Consider the following 24,004-nt stretch of genomic DNA (forward strand, 5'->3'; position numbering starts at 1 on the left):
CAAACCTGCACCGTGGGTGCCCAGAAAGGCAGGCAGAGACAGACCAACTACACCCCTATCCTCCCATTGCACGGCTGGCCACCGCCTGCAGGAAGGCCAGAGGCCCTGAAGGTGGCAGTCATGCTCCACCTCTGCTACCAGAGAGGAGCAGGATGCTGTCTAGAGATCCCAGCGGATCCATCTGCCTGCCTTTCTGGCTCCTTGAGCCTCAGTGGCTCTCCTGAGGGCTGACATTGGTGGAAGGAGTGGCCTCCCGGCAGTCAGGTCTTGTTCCCCTCCTAGGGGCAGCATGAAGTGCCTGAGCACAGTGGGACAGGTGTGCCTCCAGACGCTCCCCGGGGCCTCGACGCCCCTTCAGACACAGGCTGCGACCTCAGGGCCCTGAGCCTCTGCATCAGGGGCCAGCTGGATGCCGGCAGAGATAGCACCCCTCTCCTCCTCAGCTGCCCCTAGAGGCAGGCAGAGCAACCAGACAGACGGATGGACTAGTTGGTCGGTCAGCCACGGGGTTGGATGGCTGGTTGGCCAGCTGAATACACCAACGAATAAATGATTGATGGAGACACAGACACTGAACAGATAAAAGGACGACAGACAGCAGATGAGCACGGGGGCAGACAGGCACCTCCTTTCGCTTGAACTCCACAGTGGCGCTGGCGGTGTCCAAGCCCCCGAGGAAAGTGGGCGCCGAGTCGTCTTCGTCGTACACGGTCACGGGGAACGGCACCATCACCTCCTCCTCGCGCGCACCGACACGCACGGTGCACGCGGCCACCAGCTCATACTTCTCCCGGAGTTCGCGGTCCAGCGCCCAGCGCGCGCTCACCTCCAGGCTGTCCGCGGTGCAGCGGAAGGGCTGACTCTCACCTGTGCACCAAGCACACCAGGAGCCCCGCGTGACCCGGGGCAGGGCGAGCTGCCTTCCTCAAGGGATCAGCGGGAGTGGCGGCACGGGCGGGGGCTCTGAGGTCAGAGCGGCTTGCGCTCCGTTCAGGCCGCAGTGGGGACACAGCGCTCCCAGCCCAGTCTGCAGCAGCAGCGACGCGCTAAGGGGCTTTACTGTGGCTGCAGCATTAGCGGTCCTCATGCGGAAGACCAGGGACCGACCACAAGGCCTGCATCAGGTCTTCATCCTGAGCACCAAGGAGGGCTGGTGGCTGGCCTCTGCCCATCTTGCCTCGGCAGTGGGGGCGGGGGGCACCAACTCAGCCAGCCCGCAGGCCCAGAGGTCTAGCTCCCAGCATTTTCTGGCTTTGAAAAAAACGTTAGGAATTTCTTTTTCATTATGGAAGTAGTATGTGCTCATTTTTCAGAATATGAGAAATAAAGCCACTATTCTACCACTTGAAAACAAGCATGGTGGATATGCGATACATGATTTGACATTAACACAAATGTTTCTAACTACCTGGTTCACATTCCCACTCCATGCCTCCTGGCTGTATGGCCTGAGACTGGCCATTCATACCTCTCTCTGAAGGCAAACAGGGCTGCTCCTCACCAGGCTGGATGTTCAGTGACTCACATATCTCCCAATGAGTGGCTGAGGGGAGGACCAGTCACCATAGTGCACTCTTGAACCCAAGCCTGTCCTGGGACTTATCCTCCAGAAAAAACCCAGAAACTGGGACATGCCCCAGGCATGGAGGTCAGCCCTGACCATGCCACACAGCCAACCATAAGAGGGTTATGTCAGCTCCACTCAATGGGAACTCCCGTCTTGCACATCAGAGCCACACATAAGGATTACATATGGGGGAAATGTTTATCATATAATGTTTCCCTCTATTGTTTATGGTTACAAAAAACACGTTCAACAAAATTTAATTATGTAGTTTTTATCAAGAAAGGGCAACCTGCTGAACTATATGCTTTGCTGACAATCTTGCACGAAGACCTTATTTCTCCCACAGGGCCAATGAAAGGCCACGGGGTGCGGGTGGGGGATGTGGTGACCACTTCCTTGCTTCACTGACATTGTCTTTAATATTAGTACCGCGTGTGCCTGACAAATCTGTGGTAAACCAGATGGCAGCAGGGCAGCGCCTGTGCCTCTGTGAGTCCCATTCATTGCCTTTAAATGGTTTAATGGTGCCCCCACCTGGCTGCTCAGCTGCCTTCTCTCATTTCCACTAGGACCCTACTCCCCCTGCCCACCTCTCACCTCCCCAGGACCACCTCTAGGCTAGTCATCTTATGGCAAGGTCAGCTGTCCTTGTGCTGCTCAGGCAGAATCCTGTAACAATGCTTGCTCCCGTTTCCCTTAACACCCCACATCCCACTCTTGTGCAAATCCTACCACGTCTTCCTTCCGAACATGTCCAGAAGCTGCCCGCATCTTATTGCCCAGTGGCTTCCGCCCTCTTCCCAGTCCTTATCCTCTCGCCCAAGGGATTTCTTGTGCACATTCCTAGTTATTTACCTGCTTCCACCCTAAACTGCCCTCACCACATCATTCCTAAAAGGACAAAAAATTGCTAAAGGACAGCAGCTAGGTTAATTCTTTAAAGGTAAGCCAGAACCTGTTCACACTGTCCCCCAGCTTTCCGTGACTCCACAGTTCCTCAGTGGGAAGCCCTGCCCCCTCCTCAGAATCTTCTCTGCCCTCATTGGGCTCCATCCTATCTCACTGCTCAGTGCACACCAGCTACAAGGGGATCCCACCTCAGTGCTCTCAAAGGGGCTGGCCCTGCTTGCCTGGTGTCCTCCCACCTTGCTCTTGTGCCCTTCCCCTAGCCACCTGATTGAAGACAGTGATCTACACCAGTCTACGTCCTCTTGGCATCACCTCCCATCTAGCACCTTCCAGAGGCCACCCCATTTCCTTAGCACATGTCTGGTATCCATCTCCCACAGCAATGGAAGGTCCAGGCAGGCAGGACCTTCAGCCTACTTTGCCGTCACATCCTCAGCCCCTAGGACGTACGATATTTCTGGAACATTAAATAAATGGATGGCATGGTGGTGTGGAGCAAACCAGATGGCTCATGCTGAGGACTTGCAGTGCTGTGCCTAGCACACAGCAGGCACCAAGGAAGGGCCCCATGAGGCCAGCACTCACCTCCCAGGAGCCTGTAGGCCACACTGACGTTGGGGCAGAAGAAGTGCACAGGCAGCAGGCGGAACTGATAGAAGGTGCCAGGAGGCCGGTTCTCCCGAATGCGAAAGGACAGGCCTGTCTCAGGGAAGCAGAGCTCCCGGGGTTTGAGGGAGCCACAAGCCGGGAAGGAGGTGTTGATGAAGGAGAAGTACACGCGGGCACAGCCTGGCCACTGGCACTCGCCCTCTCGCAGGGACGTGGGTGACAGGAAGACCTGGAGGTAGATGGTGAGCAGAGGGTAGCCACCATCTGCAGAGAGAGAGAGGGCAGGCCCGGTGGGGCATCAGCCAATGGCTCGGTGGTGGGGAACAGCCCTGGGATGGGAGGGAACAGGGGCTTGGGGGCCAAAGCACAGTCCCGTCCATCCTCACTATGGTCCACTGAACCCTCTGTCCTGGCTCGTTACCTCCCGCTGGCCCCCCACTGCCCTGGACCTGGGGTCTGTCCCTGTTTCATGGCTTCTGCTTCCTCTCCTGGAGGTGCTTCACAGGCTACCTTTCTTGTTGTTCAGCACCAATACTCCCTTTTCGGGCACCCTGAGACCCAGGTCTAAGCCCAGGAGGAGAGCTCCCCCAGCCGACTTCCACCTCCACATGACCCCCAGGCACTGTCACTGTGGGTGCCTCTGCAGAGATGCATCCAGGGGATGGGCCTCCCCAGCACCTGGAGGGAGGTTTCCAGTAAACTCCACCATGGAGGCACCACTGGGACACCATCTCCAGGGAGTTCTGGCTGGCTCTCAGCTGGGTGGGGGACCTTCTTGGCTCCTCTCTTGGCCCTGTTGGTGGTGGCTGCTCCTGTGTGCTCTTCCCGCATTCATTAGAGTTCTCTTTCTTACTAGCCTCTCTTCCATTGCTCCAACCCCCTTACAGTTAGTAATTCTCTATTCAAACAGTCCCCATTCAAATTACTGTGTGGCTTCTCTCAACTGGATCCAACAGGTGCCTGAGGTGGTTCTCTAAGTCATGAACAGAATAGACTTCCTATGAAACATGGACCCCCAGCAAATTCCACTCTGACCTCCACCCCAGAAACCCTAGTTCTTCAAGTTCTGGGGGCTTGGGATGAGGACAGCAGCAACTAAGTATGTGTGTGTATCCAAGACCCACTTCAGATCCACCTCCTCTGGGAACTATCTGGGGTGCCCTGGTTGGGGACCCCATCGTGTGACCCTGGCCTTACTTGGCAGATGGGGGTGCAATTCATTCTGCCCCTGCTGGGTGGTGTCCCCCCATTCTGCATTCACAGGCATGCTGTCTGCCGCTTGCCTGCACAAGGGTGCTCAGGGCTAGTGTGAAGGTCCAGTGAGGCTATGTCTTTGGGAAAGGTGCTCAGGGCTTGGCAGGTTGGGGGCGACTGGGTGTGCGAGCACCTCATGCCCCAAGGCATCACTCTGCTCCACGCACCCCAGTACCAGGATCACACGTGGCCATCCCTCTGGCTCTCACCCCTGCTCTGAGGAGATGGCCAGGTCTCCTTTCTGCTCTAAGGGCAGCTCGCTGCTGATGGTAAGACAGGCTTTCTGTGAGAACTGCTGCTTCTCCAGCAAGTTCCAAATCATTTGTTAAATCAGAATCTTGAGATTTTTCCACCCCCTTTTAACTCCTCTCTTACAACCCCCAAATCCATGTTCACCCAACTGGAAAAGGCATCTGGTCCAGCATGGAGAAAGCCCCCAAATCCTTCATGTGGATTCTCCAAAATCCCAACAGCCTCAGAAAGCACAAGAGTCATCAGAGGCCCCCAAGCTTATCCCAGCAGGCTGGACACAGAGGCAGGCCAACATCCTCTTGTCCCTTCCACTCTTACACAGCAGAGTCAAAGGGGAAGCCACCCTGGAGCCTCGGTGTGACCTGGGGTCAGGGAGGGTGGGTCGGGGCTGCTCCCTTACTGCGCATGCTGAGCTTCTCCCAGGAGTTGGGGTCCAGGCTCCGGTTAAGGTAGAGAAGGCCCGTGTCCTCCTGGATGAGGATCCAGTCGTTCTCATGCAGCCGTGTGCGGTAGGCGCTGCCGTAGAGGTGTGGGCCCAGGCGGAAGCTGGGCACCTCCTCAGGGATGTCCCGAAGGGCGTGCACATAGAGCAGGGGCATGCCAGCTGGCTGGCCCACGTACAGCTTCTCCCAGTAAGCATCCCTGGAGAAGTAGAGTCCCAGTGGTGCTGCAGGGAGCAGGGAGCAGGGAAGCAGGTAAGAGAGGGGTAATGACAGGGCCCAGAGAGGCCTTCTAGGCAGACCCACATCCCTGGGGCCTTATTCCACATTTTGATATAAGCTTCTCTGTGGACAAAAAGTTCAGTAATTTAAAATTCCGATCTAAGTAGGACTTTCTCATCAGTAGTCCTAAGAACATCAACACACAATTATTTGTATAACTAAACACAAACTGAAAATGCACTGCTCTGAAATAGAAAGAGGAGGCAGTGTAAAATAGTTGCAAGATTATTCTCTAGTGCCTGAAGAAGTGAGCCACACGGAGCTGGGCGCTCATGAACAGGCTTCTGAATAAATCACCTTGAGCAGAGCTTTCAAGTATGCAAGATGCTGCCAGACAAGCAGGGCAGCTAACAGCCACCAAAAGGGTACAGAGCACTTTACAAGCAAATAACAAATCTTTATCTGAAGTTAAACACCCTCCTCTCATGTGACCCAGAAATTCCACTCCATTTATCCATGAAATGAAAACATATGCCCCTCAAATGGCTTATTCACAAATGGCAAGGCCATTCACACAGCCAGGGAAGAGCCCAGGTGCCCTTCAGCAAGTGGATGGGTGAGCGAACAGTGGATATCCCACCACGGAATCCAACACAGCAGTGAGGGATGAACTACGGATTGACAGATTGACACCACAACCTGAATGGATCTCAGACATCCTGCCAAGAAGGGGCCGCTGGGCACAAAAGAATACAGACAGCATGTTTCTGGACTGGCTTTAGGTGATAGAAATCAGACTGGCTACAAGCCTGCAAAGGGCAGGAGTGCTTGTTCCAGGATTGTAGTCTCCATGTCCGGATAGTGGCATGGGTCACATAGGCACTCCGTTAGCCAACAATGTATAGCCAAGATTTGTGCATTTAACCTACATACACTGTCCCTAAAAAGCTGGCTTGCCAGGGGTTTGGGGGTCTGGTTGTGGACACCATGAGGTTGGGGAAGCTGACCACAGCTGCACTGGGAGAACCCACACAGGAGACTCTCCTAACACTCTGCTCACTGTGTGTGTGTCCAACACTTCTCATAATAAAAAGCTTAAAATATTAGTAAGAATTTTAAAAATAATTAGGCAAAGCTATAAAACCATTAAAAACCTGCAAATATAGTCTAGAATGCACAAAAAATACCAACAAACAGAGAAAACATCAGAAGTACTGTACTTGTGTGTAACCAATTTATCTTTTCAATCAGTGTTTCCACCTAGATCTCCACCTCCCTTGCAGCCATCAGGGTGAGTGGCCCGTCTAGTCTGTACCAGTGGGAGGACATCTCAGGGGCTGTCGGGTCCCTAAGGACATGCCTGGGTGTGGGAAGTAATCAAGTGCTACCTGGAGTTAGGTGGTGGGAACAGGTAAGAAGACCTTTTGAATCTCAAAGTGGTAAAAAGTAAGAAAACTGGACAGCTACTTGCACTGTAGAATGTCTCCCCAGGGCAACTTCAAAAGGCAGCCAGGCTGGGAATGGCAACTCAGAGGGAAGTAGACATTTGGTTCTGCCCACTCCAGTGTGGGTGCTGCCAAGCCAGACAGGGGCAAAGGAGCAAGGAGAAGAGGGAGGGAGAGGAGGATAAGGAGGAGGAGAGAGGGGGATAAAGAGAAAGGAGGAAAGGGGAGGGGGAGAGAGGGATGTTCTGGTTACAGCCAAAGGGCCAGTCCTGCACACTCCACCTGAAACCCAAGATGGAGAGAAGCGAGTGATGCCCACTATGCTGGCCCTCCAGACGTTTGGAAAGACCCTCCAGAGCAGAGCAGTCCCCGGAGTGGGACCTAGAATTACTCAGTCCTGGCAAGTGCAGTTCAGGGAGGGGCAAAATAGGACTTCCAAGGAGCTGCCCTGAGCCTGGTCCTGTGCCTTGGCCTTCTTGCAGGAGGAATCCCTCCAGAGTGTCACACCACCTGCCACGTGAGGGGGAGGCAGCTAGTGGAGCCCCATGAAGAAGAAGTCCACTGGGGAATTCCAGGGAGGAAGTGCTGAGAACATACCTCACCAACACTGGACTCTCATTGGCAGCAACCAAGGACAGGGGTTGCCCAGGTGGAAGTATGGTTGAATGCCACCTTCCTCTCCTCACAGCCTCCCCACTGGATCAGAGGATGCAGGCACCCCCACTACCCACAAGAAGCACTCAGGGCCAGTCTCTGGGATTTAGGAGCTGATCCTAGCAGGCACAGGTAGGCAGCTCAGAGGGCTGTGTTAGCCCCAAAGGGCCACAGCTGCTCCCTGTGAAAGGGCAGCCGATGCACCTGCTCAGAGACAGAACTTGGGCAAGCTGGGCTAGTGATGGGCCTTGGCTGGCAGGTCCTCTGTGGGTCCCTGCACAGCTAGGACCCACTCTGGGGGCTTGTACTTCCTGGGAGAAGCACCCACACTCTCCTTAGGGTGGGGGGACCAAAGAGAACCCTAATCACAACTCATTATGGCTCTTGAGACAAAGACAGGAGAGCTCCCTGTGACTGCTGTGGACGAGTCCCTGATGGGGTTTGGCAGCCACCTCCCACCAGGAGCATGCCTGACCCCTCCACGGAGAGGTGGGGTCTGCGTTCTTGCCATCAGAGTACCAGTGAGGTGACACTGCATGACAATGAAGCTTATGTTGGAGGAGGCAACACAACTTCTGCTAGCTTCTGTGGGCGCATACATCCCTGTTCTGGCCAGCTATCTGAGAGCCACTGCCCTTGGAGCCATGCTGTGGGGAGGGCCTTGCAGGGTGGCTCCAGTGACACAGGGGGCTGCAGAAGAGCAGCGTGTCTGTCAGGGGAGACCCTCTGCCCTGAGCATCCTGCCTTACAGGCAGGTAGGAGCAGACTCAGAAGAGGGCTTCTCCTCTGGGGGGTCCCTTGAGTGAATGCACTTTCTGTGGCCCATGGGCTGGGAGGTAGGGTGGCCGCCCCCCAAGAGCTCCCACCCCCTAGCTGGTCCAGTCCCCACCACACAGACCACATGTGCAGGGGAGAATCAGCCCTGCTACTCTCCCCTCCCAGAACCCAGCCCTACAGGATCCATGTGGGGCCCAGGCTGTTGCTGCCAAAAGGGATTTGTGGGTGGGGTGATGATTGTGAGCAGAAACAGACGTAAATGCACTTAAAATGCCTCCCAGGTGGTCTCCACAGCAGGGCATGGATGCCTTAATGCTTCTCCTTGTCACAAACACTTTAGATGGAAAAACACATGGTTCAAAGCTGGGGAACTGAGGAGGTGGGAGTTGGTCTGGCCTTAGGCGGGGTAGCCCCAGCAGCCCCAGAGGGCCCCATGCCTGGTTTAATGCTCTGATGTCATTGTCTTGAAATCCCTCATAATTCTAGAAAAAGGGGCCCACATCTTCATTCTCCAGAGCCCCACAAATGATGTAGCCAATCCTGGTGGGTGATGAGGAGAGCCGGGATGGGCCATGGGCATCCAGACAGGGCTGTGCAGCCCTGCAGCTGCTGGCCTCCATTGGGCCTGCTCTCCTAGTGAACCAGAGGAGAGCATGCTGGGGAGAGATGCAGACAGGCCTTGTTGAGCATAGGCGTGCACCGCACAGAACTCTTCCTTCAGATTCACAACTGCTGGGAGCAGATCCCTTCACTATCCACTTCACAGTTCAGAACACCAAGGCTGGGAGGTGAGAAGCCTTAGCAAGTTCAAACAGCTGGAGGTCCTATGTTTCAGGTTTTGTTCACTGGTTAACCAAGTGGTGGCAGGAGTCAGGATAAGCACAGACACCGAGCCTGCAGGGAGGCCCAGGGTCCTGCCGGCTGACCACCCCTTACCCCTGGAACCTTTCTGATGAGAATGGCTGCTCTTGGGCGCAGGCCTGCCTCTGGTGAGAGCCTACCCAGGCACTTCAAACAGGCAACACGGCAGGGCTTGTAAAGCCATTTCCACCATGCCTCCTACCCATGCCTGCCACAGGGTGACAGAATCCTTACTCTACAGCTCTAGTATAGGGTTTCTCCCTGGACAGGCTTGGTCAGCATCCTCCCCCAGGGAGGGGCACCTCTGGTTCTGGTTCCTTGGGTTGCCCCATGCCCTAGCACCATGCCGACGGGGGAAGAGCTGGCCTTTCCTTGCCCAGGACGGACAGGTCCCATGTTGCCCATGGCATACCAGCCAAAGGCCCAATCACTGCTCATGTTCAGAGACCCCAGGAACTCTCATGACCCACATGTGTGTGAGTTGGTGTGTGTGCACAGGTATGGGCATGGGGGAGCAGGAACCCAGACAGAGGTGTGCTGGCCCAAGATCCCATCTCCTTCCACCCTGCCCCTTCCTGCAGGGCAAAAGGAGTGGAACTGGCACTCAGCAGGGGTGAAGTGCTGTCCTACTCTCAGCAGGGTCTACTCCATCTCCTTTACAAGTAAACCCGCCACGAGGTCTGCCCACTGGGCAATGCTGGCTTCCTTTGGTGCACGCAGGCACCCAGCCATGATTTTTCTTCTAACTTGCACCTTTTAGTAGCCTGGCAAGGCAGCTTCCAATGCTCCATCCTTGGTTGGGATGTTTAATTTATTTGCATTTGGATGCTGATAGAACGAGGCCCCTCCTCCCTCTCACCCATTCAGCCCTTCACAAGAGCATGAGTATGCACACACTTATGTGTGCACCAACCACTGCCACACATGCACACATGCTCACGTCCACACTGGGCTCTAAGCCTCCCCTACAGTGAGCTGGGCCTTATTGTGGAGCACACTGAAGGTGGACAGAGGCTGGCTCCTGCTCTGGTTGTTGCCTGTTCTGGCTCCACTTCCCTGGGTAGCGAGCAGCAGAGAGGTGTGGAGACGTCCTGGATGCTGCACCCCAGCCACATACCCAGAGCATGCAGCCCCTCTGTGCCTACACAGTCCACTCCCAGCTTGCCTGCAGACCCCTCTGTGTGCCCTGGAGGCTGCAGGCCCACCCCGAACCCTGGCAAGCCAGCCCACTCTCCAGCAGCCTGTGACCCCAGGCTGGGGAGGGGCTCCTCCCCTGGTGCCCTCAGGCCTGGGCCCTCGGAGCTCTCCATGCCTTATGTTCTCATCCCAGTGTAGTGACTCTTCTGTTAACATCTGTTCTACTTGCTGCAGGGGTGCTCTCTCCTGACGGGACCCAGACTGACTCACACTCATTCTCACGCACACACACCCCCTCTCCCCCACATGCATTCTCTGGCTCACTTAGTGTAGATGCACTGAGCCTCCACCAGTCCTAACTGTAGGCTCACCTTCACCAGCTCTCCATGGTCCCAGCTGGCCCTGCCTCTCAGGGCCATACCTAGCTCACCTAAGGTTCCTTTGACCTCCTTGCCACCCTCTGAGGTGTCAGCTGACCATGCCAGTCTAGATCTGGGCAGGTGCTTCCTGGCTGAGTGCCCATGGTTTCTTAACCCACCTCTGGGGCTGTCCTCTCAGCTGCTCTGAGCATCAGTGAGTCACACCCCGATGGCACACGGTCACACGCCACAGAAATGCACACTGCCCCAAGCAAAGAAAAATGTCCTACAACCATGACTTGAAAGCTGGGCCTTGGGGCTCCCAAGAAAGAAGAAAACTGTGAAAAAGTATGATCCAAGAACTGCATGGGGGTAGCAGCAGTGCCTGCATCTACCACTTACCCACTAGCCCTGGCTCCTGCCCTTGAGTACTCGATCATGCAGATGACAGTTTTATTGCGACTGAGCAGAATCTCCATAACAGACGATTTCCTAATGCCATCATCTTCACTGGGAATGGGAAAAAGATCCCACTGATTCCTCCCTCAAGATGGCCCCCCCACCCCCGCGGGCCAGCTTCCCTTGTTGGGGGGTCCCTCTAGCTCCAACCCAGGGCCTAGACACCAGCACTTGGCACACCACCCTCAGAGTGTAGCTCATCCACCTCACAGCCCCTCCTCCTATCCCATTCTCATTTTCTCTTTATTCTACTTGAATATTTGACATGTGCAAAGAACACATTATGCAGAACATTTAGGTGGAAAGTAAATACTACAATACTCATGAATCAATGGCCACCATATCTGGACATGGGGACGGCCAGCACCTTCCACTTCATTCACTCCATGCAAACATGAACGTGGGTCTTGTGTTCCTCTTGCCTATTTTTGCAAAACACGTTTACCTCATCCTTGGGAAGTACTTTTGCTGTGCAGGGAATTCTGTAGGGCAGTTATCTCCTCTAAGTCTTTCAAAGGGCCCATCCCACTGTCTTTTTGCTTCCATTGTTTTGGCTGAGAACTCTATTCCCCTTCTAATTGCCACTCCTTGGTACTCTCTCTTCTCTCTGGCTGCCTTTAGGACCTCCTATCTTTGGTGTTCTCCAGTTTCACTACTGTCAGCCAGCTGGCTAACCTCCTGTGCTGGTTTCCTCCTCCTCGGCCTCTGTCTGTTGGGAGCTGCCAGTTCTCCCTCCATACCCTCCCCTAGCAAACGGCAGCCTGTCCGCAGCTCTGCTTACTGCCTCTGTGCTGATCACTGCAATGCACACCAGCCCTGACCTTGCCCTGAGCACTAGATGCATGTGACCACTGCCTTGCTCCATCCACGCCAAGGTCTCAGTCAAGCTTAGAGAGCAGCCTAGGCCCCAGCCCACTGCCTCCCATCTTCCCTGACTGTCAAGGCACCACCCACCTCATTGTTCAGGCCAGACACCTCACGCTCACCCTGAGTTCTTCCGACTTCCACCCATTTCACCAGCCCATAGCCTGCCCTCTGCGCCTCAGCCCAAGCCGCATGCTTCCACACCTCCCTCCGGTTGATGACACCAAGCTGCTCAAGTGGCCTCCCTGGGTCCACTCTCAACCCTGAAGGCCACCTGCCCCTGAGCATCCACAGAAAGTCAGACCATGTTACCTCCTGCCTGAAGCCCTGCCTTTATTGCCTGCTTTTTTCAGAATAAAACACAGCTCCTCTGAGGGATGAAGCCTGATCTCCCTCCCTCAACCCACATCTTCACCCTTCTCCTGGGTACCCAACTTCCAGCCATCAGCCAACTTGCTATATAAGAGTCAAAAGAACTAATGAGTGAAACAATGAAGGGACAAACAAATAGTCTCATGAATAGGGATGAGAAACAGCTGAGGACATACTTGGGAAATGGTCGGGATTTGGGATAGGAGATAGGGAACAGGATAGGAGAGGGGATGGCGCCACCTACCTCACCAGGAAGGTAGGTGAGATTAGACCTGGCTAAGATATTCTGGCCTGATCTGATGGGCACTGGGAGCCACGGGTGGACAGTCAGCAGCTGGATGAGCTAGACTAACTGTGTGGATGCCCCTCTGTGTTCATAAGACTCTTGAGGGACGTGCAGTTATGGCACTAGCCCCTTACTTGAGGCCAGTGGTTGGTGCGGAGAGCCATCAGGCTGAGAACAAAACTTGTAACACCAGCTCAGGAAATGACTTACTGGTGACTGAGGAACACTGCCAACTAGTAGATGTTAGCCAGAACGTGAGTGCTCACACACATGCATGCACACACGGGCGGGGTCACTCTGCAGTATGCTTCATGCACCCTGCAATTTCTATGCTTCATCCCAGCTGGAGGCTACTTTTGCAAGGCACTGCAATATAATTTTGCATTGGGGAAAAAAAGCACATATCTTCAAATGGAATTTGTAAATAACAAAATTGGAGGTGCATATGAAGGGGGTTCCAATTTTTTTTTTTTAGGTAATTGTGGTAAAATATATGTAACATAAAATTTACCATCTTAATCATTTTTGAGTGTACAGCTCAGTGGCATGCAATATATTCATTTTGCTTTGCAACCATCACCATCATCCATCTCAGAACCCCTTTGATCTTGTAAAGCTGAAAAAGTCCCCATTCAACACTAACTCTCCATCCCCCTGTCCCAACTGCAGGACAGGGTGACCACAATTCGATGCTGTCTTTAGGACTGTATTTGTCTTTTTGTCACTGGCTTAACTTCACCTACCATAATGTCCTCAAGGTTCACCAATGCTGTAGGCATATGTCAGAATTTCTGTCCTTTTTAAGGTTGAATAATATTCCATTATGTGGATAGACCTCATTTTGTTTATTCACCCATTGATGGATACTCGGGTTGCTTCCACCTTTTGGCTACTGTGAATAGTGCTGCTATGAATGTAGGTATACAAATAGCTCTTTGAGAGTCTGATTTCAATTCTTTTGAATACATACCCAAGAGTGGAATTTCTGGATCATATGGTAAATCCATACTTGATTTTTTGAGGAACCACCATATTATTTTCCACAGTGGCTGCATCATTTTCATTCCCACCAACAGTGCATAGGGTTTCAATTTCTCTAAATTCTTTCCAATACTTGTGATTTTCTGCTTTCTTGATAGGAGCCATCTTAATGGGTATGAAGTTAGAGCTCATTGTGGTTTTGATTTGCATTTCCCTACTGATTAGTGATGTTGAGCATCTTTTCATGTGCTATTGCCTATTTGTATATCTTCTTTGGATAAACGTCCTTTTGAGTCCTTTGACCCATTTTTGAACTGAGTTGTTCGTTGTTTAGGTGTAGGAGTTTTTCATGTGTTTTAGATATTAGCCCTGTAACAGATATGTGATTTGCAAATCTTTTCTCCCATCTCATAGAATACTTTTCGCTTTGCTGATTATATCCTTTCATGTATCAATGTTTTAAATTTTGATGGAGTCCAATTTACCTGTATTTCCTTTTGTTGCCTGGGCTTTTGGTGTCACATAGGAGGATCCTGCTTTTAAAGGTGTGCCCACAGCTCTATCTTTTTAGCCAGAACCAGGGCTAAACAGAACAGTAAGTCCCTGGCCATATCTGGCATCCCACCAATGCTGCCCTGGGCAGATGGTCTCTGCTGCAGCTCCCACCCCAGCTATCAGTCACTCACAGACCACAGTGCCCAGGCACAAGAGGGACCTGAATGGCTGGGGAGCTTGTCAGCCCAGGTGTGAGGGCACACAAAGCCTGGGGCCTCTGTTCAGACAGTCACCAACACTGTCAATCCTGGCTCGGCCAGTCCTGCCGGGCCCCCAGGGCACATAGTCCTCTGTCCTTCCTCCCAGGAGAGCCCCGGCCCAGCTCAGCCCTTTCCCCCCTGCCCCAGCTCCCATTGGCCTTTGCTCCCTTACCCCTCAGAGCACTCACCTAATGCTAAGAGAAGCAGAGGCTGATGATGCTCCTGTGCCTCCCACGGCACAACCACCAGCGGCTGCTCTCATTAGCCTGATAGTGTGAGTGAGGAAGCTGAGGCCAGAGAGCTCAGAGGCCTGACAGGACTGCACAGGGTGTAAGAGTGGGCTAGGCCTCTGCTCTGCTCAGTGTGAGCAGTGACCAGCTCTGCCTCTCCACACGGTCTCCCTAGGATCCTGGGGGACACTCTACAGAAAGAGGGGCACCTATTCCCTCCATCATCTGCCTGCCTTGGGAGAAGTGATGGTGTATGTGTCCTTGGTGCTCTAAGACCCTAAGCCAGGCAGCAGAGACAGACACACACAGTCTGACTGCCTCACAGCCATGCACAGTCCGTGAGGTCCAGGCTCCTGGGCTGCACAGCCCCTTGCTACTAGTGATCCCAGCTTTTGGAGAGATGAATGTGTTGGATCTTGACACTGGCGACTGAGACACCCACCACGCCCTGCCAGGAGTGTCAGGGAAGCAGACTTTGTGGGGAAGTGTTTGCCTCCCTGGTATCACCTCTGACCAAGGGATGTGGCAGCACAGTGAGCCTGGTCAGCACCCAGTGAGCAGGGTGTGACCTGTATTGTCACACACCTTCCTGCTGAGTGTATGCAGGCCACCCCGTCTGAAAAAGCTCCCATCCTGGGCAGAGAATAAGTACCTGGAGGTGGCTGGGGCCCAAGATGGGGAGCTGACAAGCCTGAGAGGTAGCATCACAAGACCTCCCGGTGTCCTGCAGAGCACTGGGACGCCTTCCCAAAGCCCCCTTCCCAAGCAGGCTGCTCCAGATGGCCAGGGCCAAGAGCCTGGCAGGCAACTGTGGGCACTGAGGATGGCCCAAGGAACACTCCTGCCCATGTGTATGGAAAGCACAGGGGAGCCTACTGTGTGTGCATGCATGTACCTTTGTGTATGGGGGGAGGGCACCCCCACACCCCCTCCCCACCTTATTGATTCTGCATGGTACTGCTATCTGTGTTGATTGGCTGCTCTGGCACAATTGAAAAATAATCCTTTCTATCCCTGAGGGGCTTTGGCAGACCTAAATTGCCCCTTCTGAAAAATGCCTGAACTGGGAGACAGGCAGGAAGTGGGGTAGGATCTGGGAGGATCCAGGCTGCATGCTGCAGATGGTTAAGTGGAGGCCAGTATGGGAGGTAGGGGCAGTCCTTGGGGAGCCATCCATCGGGTGGGAGACAGCACCCTGGTAAGACAGAGGGATGAAAGGAGGGTGGCCTGAGGGCCACTGGCCAGGTGGGCTGGGCTTGCTTTGAAGGTTGAGGAGAGAAAGCAGCAGCTGGCTAGGAGAGCAGGGTTAGCAAAAAGCTGCGGTGGGGGGTGCTAGCTGGAGACACAAGTCTAGCTCTGCAGGGCCAAGAAGTCATGAACTTAGCAAACCTGGCAGGAGAGACAGGATAAGCCAGCTTGTGAATGATGCTGGGCAACTTGGACTGGGGGCAGTGAGAGCACTGTGCATTTATGGTGGTGTGGTGGGAGAGCAACCTAAATTCTGGGTCCCTGTTCTCTGTATCCAAGGATAGCAAGAGTTCCTACCTCACAGGGCTGTTGGAGGCTAAGCTGAGTTAATGCACATGGAACACTCAGAGAAATAGCTGGCACCTAGTAAATGTTCAACGAGGGTGGCTACACCACCAGAACCATCCTCACCACCACCTGGACCATCACCATCATCACCACAACCAGACGATCCCATCCCAACCACCACCGCCACCTTCACCACTACTTTCATCATCATCACCGCCATCATCATCACCACCATCACTTTGCCAGCCATCCTGAAGCTTCTAAATGAGAACAGCTTTGCCAGGTTTGACCCACACCAAGCCATGGGAGGAAAGCTGGGCTATAAAGTCCCACAGGGCCAGCACTGGGCCTCTCTGCTCACTTTTATCTCCAGAACCTTGCTTGATGCCCAGCACGGAACCAGTGTGATGGGATGGCCTTGGACAAGCTCTAGTGACTTCAGAGTTCTAGGTACCTAATTTTGGGAGCCAGGTATCTCTGCTCCTGGGGCAGCTCAGCTGTCTGTACTCACCTGTAAGCCAGCACCTCCTTCGGGGGCAATCTGACAGCCTGTCTCAATCCTGATGCCCTGAATGTAAGCCTCTGCCTGCAAAGCCACTGAGGAAACTCTGACCTCTGCAGGTGTGCCTGACAGATGGTCAGCTCAGTGCACTCCCTGGGCGCCCAATAAGTGCCAGGGCCAGCTGCTTCCCTGGTGGCCGATGCAGACTCTAGTCACCATTAGAGCAGTGCTGCCTCAGCTCCAGGCTTCAATTCCTTCTTCCCAAATGCTGCCAGCAGCCCTTCATGGGAGCCTGTGTCCTCTGTGGCCACAAGGCTGAATGGCCTTCCTGGGCTGGGCTGGGCACACAGCCAAGGTAACCTGGATGGGCCCAGCACACGGGAAGCAGCAAGTGGCCATCCTGGCACACACTAGGTGCCTGGAATTCCCAGAATGATCTCTGGGACTCTCCATGCTCTTGAAGGCTCATTTAGCTCCAAGCCCAGGGCTCCATCCTGCCTGTCTGGTCAGGGGCCCCATACACAGCTCAGAGCCCTGCCAACCATCACCCCCTCCAGCCTGACCCTCACTGTGTGGTGCACAGTGGGGAAAGGCCAGGGATCCAAGGTGGGATGCAGTGTCTCCCCAGACACCTGTCCTCTTGGGTCCTGGCTGGGCGGGGGGGCTGGTGGCCTGGAGCAGCACTGCTGGCCCTGCACACATAGGCACACCCCTCCACCTCTGTGGAAAGCTCTTCCTCACACACTTCACCTGAGCTCTCACTACAGGCCAGATACATCACTCTTCCCAATCAACGCTGGGAAACAGAAACTCAGAATTCACCTGCACTCATGGTGGAAATGCAGTCAGGGCTGGGAGCTCCTGACACCCCCACATCATCCATGCAGCCCTCTGCCAAGAGTGGGGAAGGGGTCAGGCATGGTTGAGGTTTTGGGGAGTGAGGTTGATGGCTGAGGTCTGCAACCCCAGAGCACAGGAGCCAGCAGCCCGGACTCAGCCTTCGCCCACAGGCCCCAGCCTTCTGCTCCCAGCATGCACAGCGGCCACCTCCCACACCCATCCAGACCAGCTGCAGCGACCTTGCTGAGATGATGGACACTCCTGCCCAAATGTGATTTCCCAGCTGCTGCCGAAGTTAATCACCAGCCTTGCCGGCAGTTCTTTCCGGCCTCTATGCAAAGGAAACTGCCAATTAGGTTACAATTAATTTCTTACCCAGGGCAAGGCCTGGTTGGAAAAAGACTGGCCACCCAAGTGGCCTGATGATGACCATATACAGGTCACAAGGGCCCCTCGCTCCAGGGCTCTTGCACCCTGAGGCCGCAGCTAAATTTGGGTGTGCAGAGTTTGGTCTGTGGGTGACCAGTGAGGACAATACCAGCTTTGACCCTGTAGCCTCCTCCCAGGTAACTGTCCCCCACACCCACGAAGGGCATGGAGACTCAGACTTAAATCTGCCACCCCACCTATGGCAAGCTCCCTGAACAGAGATGGTCCTCCCCATGTTGGCCACTGAGCCCTCTTTTTGCTCACATTCAACACTAACCAGCAAGACCTCCACAGCACATTCTTTGTGAGAGGCCCTGTTCTAAAGTGCTCCACCTGCATCATCCCACTTAACACAACTGCCAGAGATAAGGATGACTGTGATACCTGCCTTACAGATGGGGAAACTGAGGCAGAGAGTGGCTAAGTACCTTGCAAGGCCACATGAACAGTAAGCCAGAACTTCAGCTGAGGATCCTGCTTGGGCTGGTGTGGATAGTCCCGATCCACTCTGCTCAGTGACAGCCACACACACGGGGAGAGAAGCCAAGGCACTGTGACCTGGGACCCAGGCCACCCACCAACCTGCTTGCAGACCAGGCTAAAAATGCCCCCATAAATAACCATCTACCACTTCCCTCAGCCTCCTCTAAAAGCAAGTGCCCCTGAAAATTTCCTCATATAAATTTTCTCTTTAACATTTCAGTGAAGCGGGTGAAGGCTCAGGAAAGTGTGGCCAGGTGGGAGTCTGCTTAGGCAACACCCACCTGACAGGGACAGACACAGTGAAGGTTGCTGTGTGCAGGGGGAGCACCTGCCAGGTGCCCACTCTGCTAGGGGCCTGATCAGCTTGTCCCCACTAGACACAGAAGTCTGCCTCGAGGTGTCCTTCCCCCAACCCTGTCAGGTCCTAGTATTAAGAAACATTCGAGAAGGTGGATCTGGCAAAGTCAGGCTTCTGCACATGGACAGTGACCCTCAGCTTGTGCCTCCAGCAGGGGCAGGGGTTAGGGCACCCCTAGGAGAGCAGCACGCATACAGGGCCACCCACAAAGGGGTGACCGCCACAAAGGGATCTCCCTGAGCCTTCGGCAGCCTGTTGTCAGAGCTGGGTTTCACCATGACTGCTGCAGCTCGAGCTGGGGGCTCCTTCCCCAGGAAGGCCATCCTGTGGTGTGGATGTGCTCCTTGACAAATTAAAGAGGAGCAGAGAGGGGCCAAGTCAGCCCTCTCAAAGGATACCCCTTGGGCTCAGGGGCTTGGGGACTCGAGCCAAGTAGGCCTGCCCTCATGCCCCCAGCACATACTCCCTCCTCTGTGGGGCAGGCTCAGGATGCCACAGTGCTCCCTCTGGGGGCCCCCAAATCCCCTGCCTGCCACTTCAGGCCAGCTTCCCTCTCCTCTCCCCACTACCCTGTAAGCATGGGGAGGTGCAGCAGGGGTGGGCTTTCCCTGGGGGTAGGAGGGACAAAGAAGGCCTGAGAGTCTGCTCTGCTGGGAGGGTGGAGGGAAAAGGCTTGGGAAGGCTCCAGGAGTCAGGTTTGGGCAGAGCATGGACCAGGGCCCAGACAAGTTGGGAAGTCCTGAAGGCCCCACTGTGTGCCCCAGTGGACCGGTGCTGTGGGCTCAACACATTTCCACTGGGATGCACTTATCAAGCCCATGAGACCACTGGACCACAGAAACCCCAACTTCAAGAGTAAAAAGGCACCAAATTCCAGAGTCACAGCAACTGAGTCCTCAATTGATGCCTCCCCACATGGGATAACCACTGCCTCCCTCTGGCCTCAGTTTCTCCATCTGTAAAATCAGAGGGTTGCACCAGATGCTGAGGCTCCTTTTAGACCAGAATCCCATTTCCTTCACATCTATGAGTACAGGAGCATTTGCTGATTGAACTTCCTGACCAGAGGCCAAGAGGCAGGTTAATGGGCATGACAGAAACTGGGGTAGGCTCTGGCCTGGGTGCTCCCTGGAGGGCTGGAACAGGACTAGGACCACACATGTCTTCCTAGATGAGGCAAAAAGGCATGAGCCTACATCCAAAGGAGAGATTTCAGCATGACACAAGAAAGCAGAAAGACTAGGGCAGAGCTGGGCCCAAGGCCATGCTCCTTTACCACCTCGCTATGTGTCCAGCTTGACACTGAGCCTCTCTGAGACAGTTCCCAGCTGTGTACCAGGACGGAGTTTCTCCTTGGAAGCACTGCTGGGGTGGCCCAGGCATGGAGCACCTGTTGACAGAAACCAGTTCTCCATCCTCTCCCCCACTCTGGAATCGGTTCTGCCCAGGGCCCACAAAGGCTTCCAGCTCCTCAATCAGGGCCTTCCTGCCCCCATGCTGGCCCCCCAGCACTCCTGAGCTTCTAGGTATGTGTGTGTGTGTTGGGGGGCACTGCCTCACTATGCACTGCTGTCCCAGGAAAACAGGTTCAAGGGGCTGGCAGCATGACATCACACAGCTGCAATTACAGTAATCAACTTACCCCGGATCTGCCTGGTTATTTTTAGAGTCTGGATGGAGGATTAGCAAGACAGGGTAGCCCTGGGTTCCCCTGCTGCCGACAGGGGGGCCGGGTGGGCCACTAGTCCTGGCACCCTGCCCTGTTCCCCTTCTTCATAGAGCAGTTCCTGGGCGCTGGCATCTCACACACAAGCTATGATAACACCACTTCTGGGACCCTTGAGCTCAATGGGGCTTCAGGGCCTAGGTCTTCCAAGAATATCCTCAGGGTCCCAGTGGGATCATGGTGACTCAGCCCCACAGGAGGACATCCAATGAACCCACGTCCTCCTCAAAAGGGAGCTGGGGCTTAAAACCGACAGAAATGCCACTGGATGAAACTGCCCCTCAGCAGTACTTGGAGCAGATTTGATGAAACAAAGTAAACCCAGCAACAAAAAGACACCCGACCCAATTAAAACATAAGCAAAGACCTGAACAGACATTTCTCCAAAGATACAAGTGGCCAAAAACACCTGATCATTAGGAGCATGCAAATCAAAATGACGACCAGATACCACCCTATACCCACTAGGACAGCTATCATTACAGAACAAAGACAACATAACCAGGATGGTGAGGATGTGGTGATGTGGGAACCCTTGTACACTGCTGTGGGAATGTAAACAGTCCAGCTGCTGTGGAAAACACTTTGGCAGTTCCACAAAAAATAAAGCAGAGTCACCATATGGCCCAGCAATCCCATTCCTAGGTGTATGCCTAAGAGAACTGAGAACAGGGGGTCCAACAGATAGCTGTGCATGAATGTTCACAGTAGCACTACTCAGAGGTAAGAGGTGGAAGCACCCAAAAGTCCACAAACAGGTGAGTGGCTGAACAAATGTGTCTATACATCCAATGGAAAATTACCACCTTACAAAGAAATGAAGTCCTGATACATCTGCAATGTGGACACACCTCGAAAATATCATGCTAAGTGGAAGATGCCAGACACAACGATCTGTTCATGTAAGTATCTGAGATGGACAAATCCACAGAGTCCGACTGCAGAGTTGTGGTGACTGGGGCTTGGGGGCGGGGAGGGCAGAAAAGCCTAATGGGAGGGGTTTCCTTTGTGGTGTTGGAAGTGTTTTGGAACTACTTGGAGGTGACATCTGTGCAAAGCCATGAAATGTACCAAATGCCACTGAATTCTTCACTTTAAAACAGCTGGTTTCATGGTATGTGAATGTTACCTGAATAGTCAGCAAATTATTTGTCACTTGTTCCCCCACCCCCGCAAGCTGCTAGGCCCACCATAGGCCCTGGCTGTGCTGACCGGGAGAAGCCTGCCTGGAAGAGCCAGTGCTCAGGGGTGCAAGTCTGGAGAGGGTTCCCTTAAGAGTGTGTGCAGTTACCCCAGCATGTTCCCCCATCCACCAGGCTCTCCTCTGTAGTCCGGGCCTCCCTTGCACAGAGAAGGGCAGTATGACAAGACTCCAGCTCATGGAACGTGGGCTGAGTGCCATGGGCCCCTTCCTGTGCACATGGCCGGGCGTGGGGCCTCAGGCACTCTGAACAGGAGATGAACAGACTGTGTTACATCACTGAGACTGTGGGGGCTGTTACCAAGTGAGGTGTCACCTGCCTTGGCAGATGCAGGAGAGTGGGAAGCTGAGGAGCAAAGAAGATTTGTTTGGGTCCTCAGTCAAGACTTTTGAAGGCCCTGTGGAGTCACATGTAATCCTGCTGGATGGTCTCATGAAGACCACCGCAGCCAGCCCACCTGACAAGTCTCAGCTCCTTCAGTGACAAAGGATGTCCCCAAGGCTGTAAGTGCCAGTTAACCCTGCTTCCACAGATGGAGGACAGCTGCATGGTCCCTGGGCTAGGTGAGCAGCTGGGACAGAACCCTGCTCCCCAACTCCACCCCTTTCTCCTTCCCAGAAAGGAGACTCAGACACCCCACAGCGAACACTGGAAGGGCCGGATGGGGCAGCAGGAGGAAGCCTGCCCTGGCCCAGGACCAGCTCCCAGCTCCCAGTTCCTGTGTCTTTCACTCATTCACTGTTCCTGCGTCTTTGTTTCACGCAAGAAATGTTAGAGGAAGGAATTCAATAAATGCCTGCCTGTGCTCAGATGCCCACCGTCACCCTGTGCACCCAGCTGCTCTCCCACACACTGCACCCTCTGGCCCTGGCACAGAGGGTACATACTTGCCAGGCCATTAATGTAATTTCAGGAGCTTACATTTCTTCTTTTTCTCTTTCTGGAAGAGTGAGAATCATTAGCATTTTCTGGCGATCACATAGATTAACATGGGGGCACTGGGGCCTGTTTTGATGGCCATTATCTTGCCAGGGGCCTTTTGAGTTAGTTTAGCAACAGGACCTTGCTCTAATCAGAGACCGGATCAGGGCTGGTGCTTGTGGCAGGGCTCAGAGCTTCGCCCCTTCTGCCCAGGCCATGACCCCTCCGGTACTTCTCCGGAACCCCAGACCCCACAGAACCCAGACACCAGCACCTCATGTCACAGATGACCAAAGGCCCAAGACTATGATGAGGGGTGGCTGCAGGCATCAGAGTTTGGGAGCAAGCCTGGGGCCCCCAGGACCTGGGTCTGCAGAGACACAGGCATCTCCCGTGAGCAGGTCCCAGAACTGCCTGCTGTAGAGCTGCAGTCCCTGCCCTCACTGGGGATCGCTGATGTCATGGAAAGCCTGCACCACTAATGCACCAGGTGGGCACACACCTGTCCAGGTGCACAGGTGACCTTTTGCAGCAATGCCCTGGCTGCTCTACTTCGTGGAGCCAACCACAAGGGAAGAGCAAACAGAGGTGTTTGCTCGGGGCTGGCCACCTGCTCTCCTTGGGGGCTCAGGTGGAGCCTGGACTGCCTCCCAGCCCAGGTCCTCTTGGGGTCATGTACACCCCCACCACACTTCTGGGCTGCAGTTCTGTGGTGGGGGAGCCAGGTGGGCTCTGGAAGTCCAAGCCTTCTCACCCCTACAAGTTCCCCAGGAGCATCTTCCCAGGCCACCAGAGGGACACCCTGGGCCTGCCTTAAGTAATACTGACTCCACAGCCTTCCAGAGGCCGAAGCACTCCCACCTCAAAGAGCATGGGAGAGGGCACTCACAGGCCTAGGAGGTAAGTGAGGGGGAGGGAGGGGGAAGGAGGGCACTAAGCCCCCTGTGCTTTTACTCCCTGCAGCCTTGGCCAGGAGGGCCACTTCTCTGCTGGCCTTCCCCACCACCCTTCCCTCACCCACCCCTAAGCCAGGCTTTGCTTGAACTCCATCGGAAATCACACACATACACACACACACTTAAGCCATTCCTCTGCTGCCTGTCCCTTCCTGCAAAGTGACAGCCTTGAGTCAAAGGGCCCTCCTGGCATCTTCCCAAGTGTATCCCCAGCCCTGTAGAAGCCCCCCAGGCAGAGGTGGTCCCTCGGGAATGTTTGTGGGATGATCGCCACTATGGTTATTGTTACTATTAGGTCTCACCCACTCAGAAAAACAACTGCAGAAATGAGGAGGAGGAGAATATATGGGGGAGAAATGTTGGAGGGAGGAGGAAGAGGAGGGGCACCTGAGCTGAGTGGCAGCAACCTGGAGCCAAGCGCAACCCACCCTCCTCCAGGGAGCATAGCCCCCCATGCTCACAGGAAGGGGGAACGGTCCCACAGTGGAAGCACAGCCATCTCCATAAGACAGAGGAAGCGCTGGTGGGCAGGGGGCCCCTCTGATGCTGCTTTTATTCCTGGGGGCCCAGTTGAGTGCCTTCTTCCCCCAGCCTGCCCTGGAGGCCTGGGGAGGAAGG

The 24,004-nt window shown here is 54.3% G+C and overlaps 1 protein-coding gene across 2 annotated transcripts in view; it reads right to left on the bottom strand.

The window, feature by feature from the left end:
* Positions 1 to 24,004, bottom strand: part of RET (ret proto-oncogene) — a 46,595-nt gene that overhangs the window by 18,287 nt on the left and 4,304 nt on the right. For both annotated transcript variants that reach the window (XM_036926562.2, XM_036926563.2), the window contains exons 2-4: positions 4,992 to 5,258; positions 3,062 to 3,349; positions 626 to 867 (exon numbers count right to left, since the gene is read on the bottom strand). In XM_036926562.2, coding sequence (XP_036782457.2) covers positions 626 to 867; positions 3,062 to 3,349; positions 4,992 to 5,258 — 797 coding nt within the window. The remainder of the gene's footprint in view (positions 1 to 625; positions 868 to 3,061; positions 3,350 to 4,991; positions 5,259 to 24,004) is intronic.

This window comes from Manis pentadactyla, chromosome 8 (assembly GCF_030020395.1).
Source record: "Manis pentadactyla isolate mManPen7 chromosome 8, mManPen7.hap1, whole genome shotgun sequence".
Taxonomy (NCBI): domain Eukaryota; kingdom Metazoa; phylum Chordata; class Mammalia; order Pholidota; family Manidae; genus Manis; species Manis pentadactyla.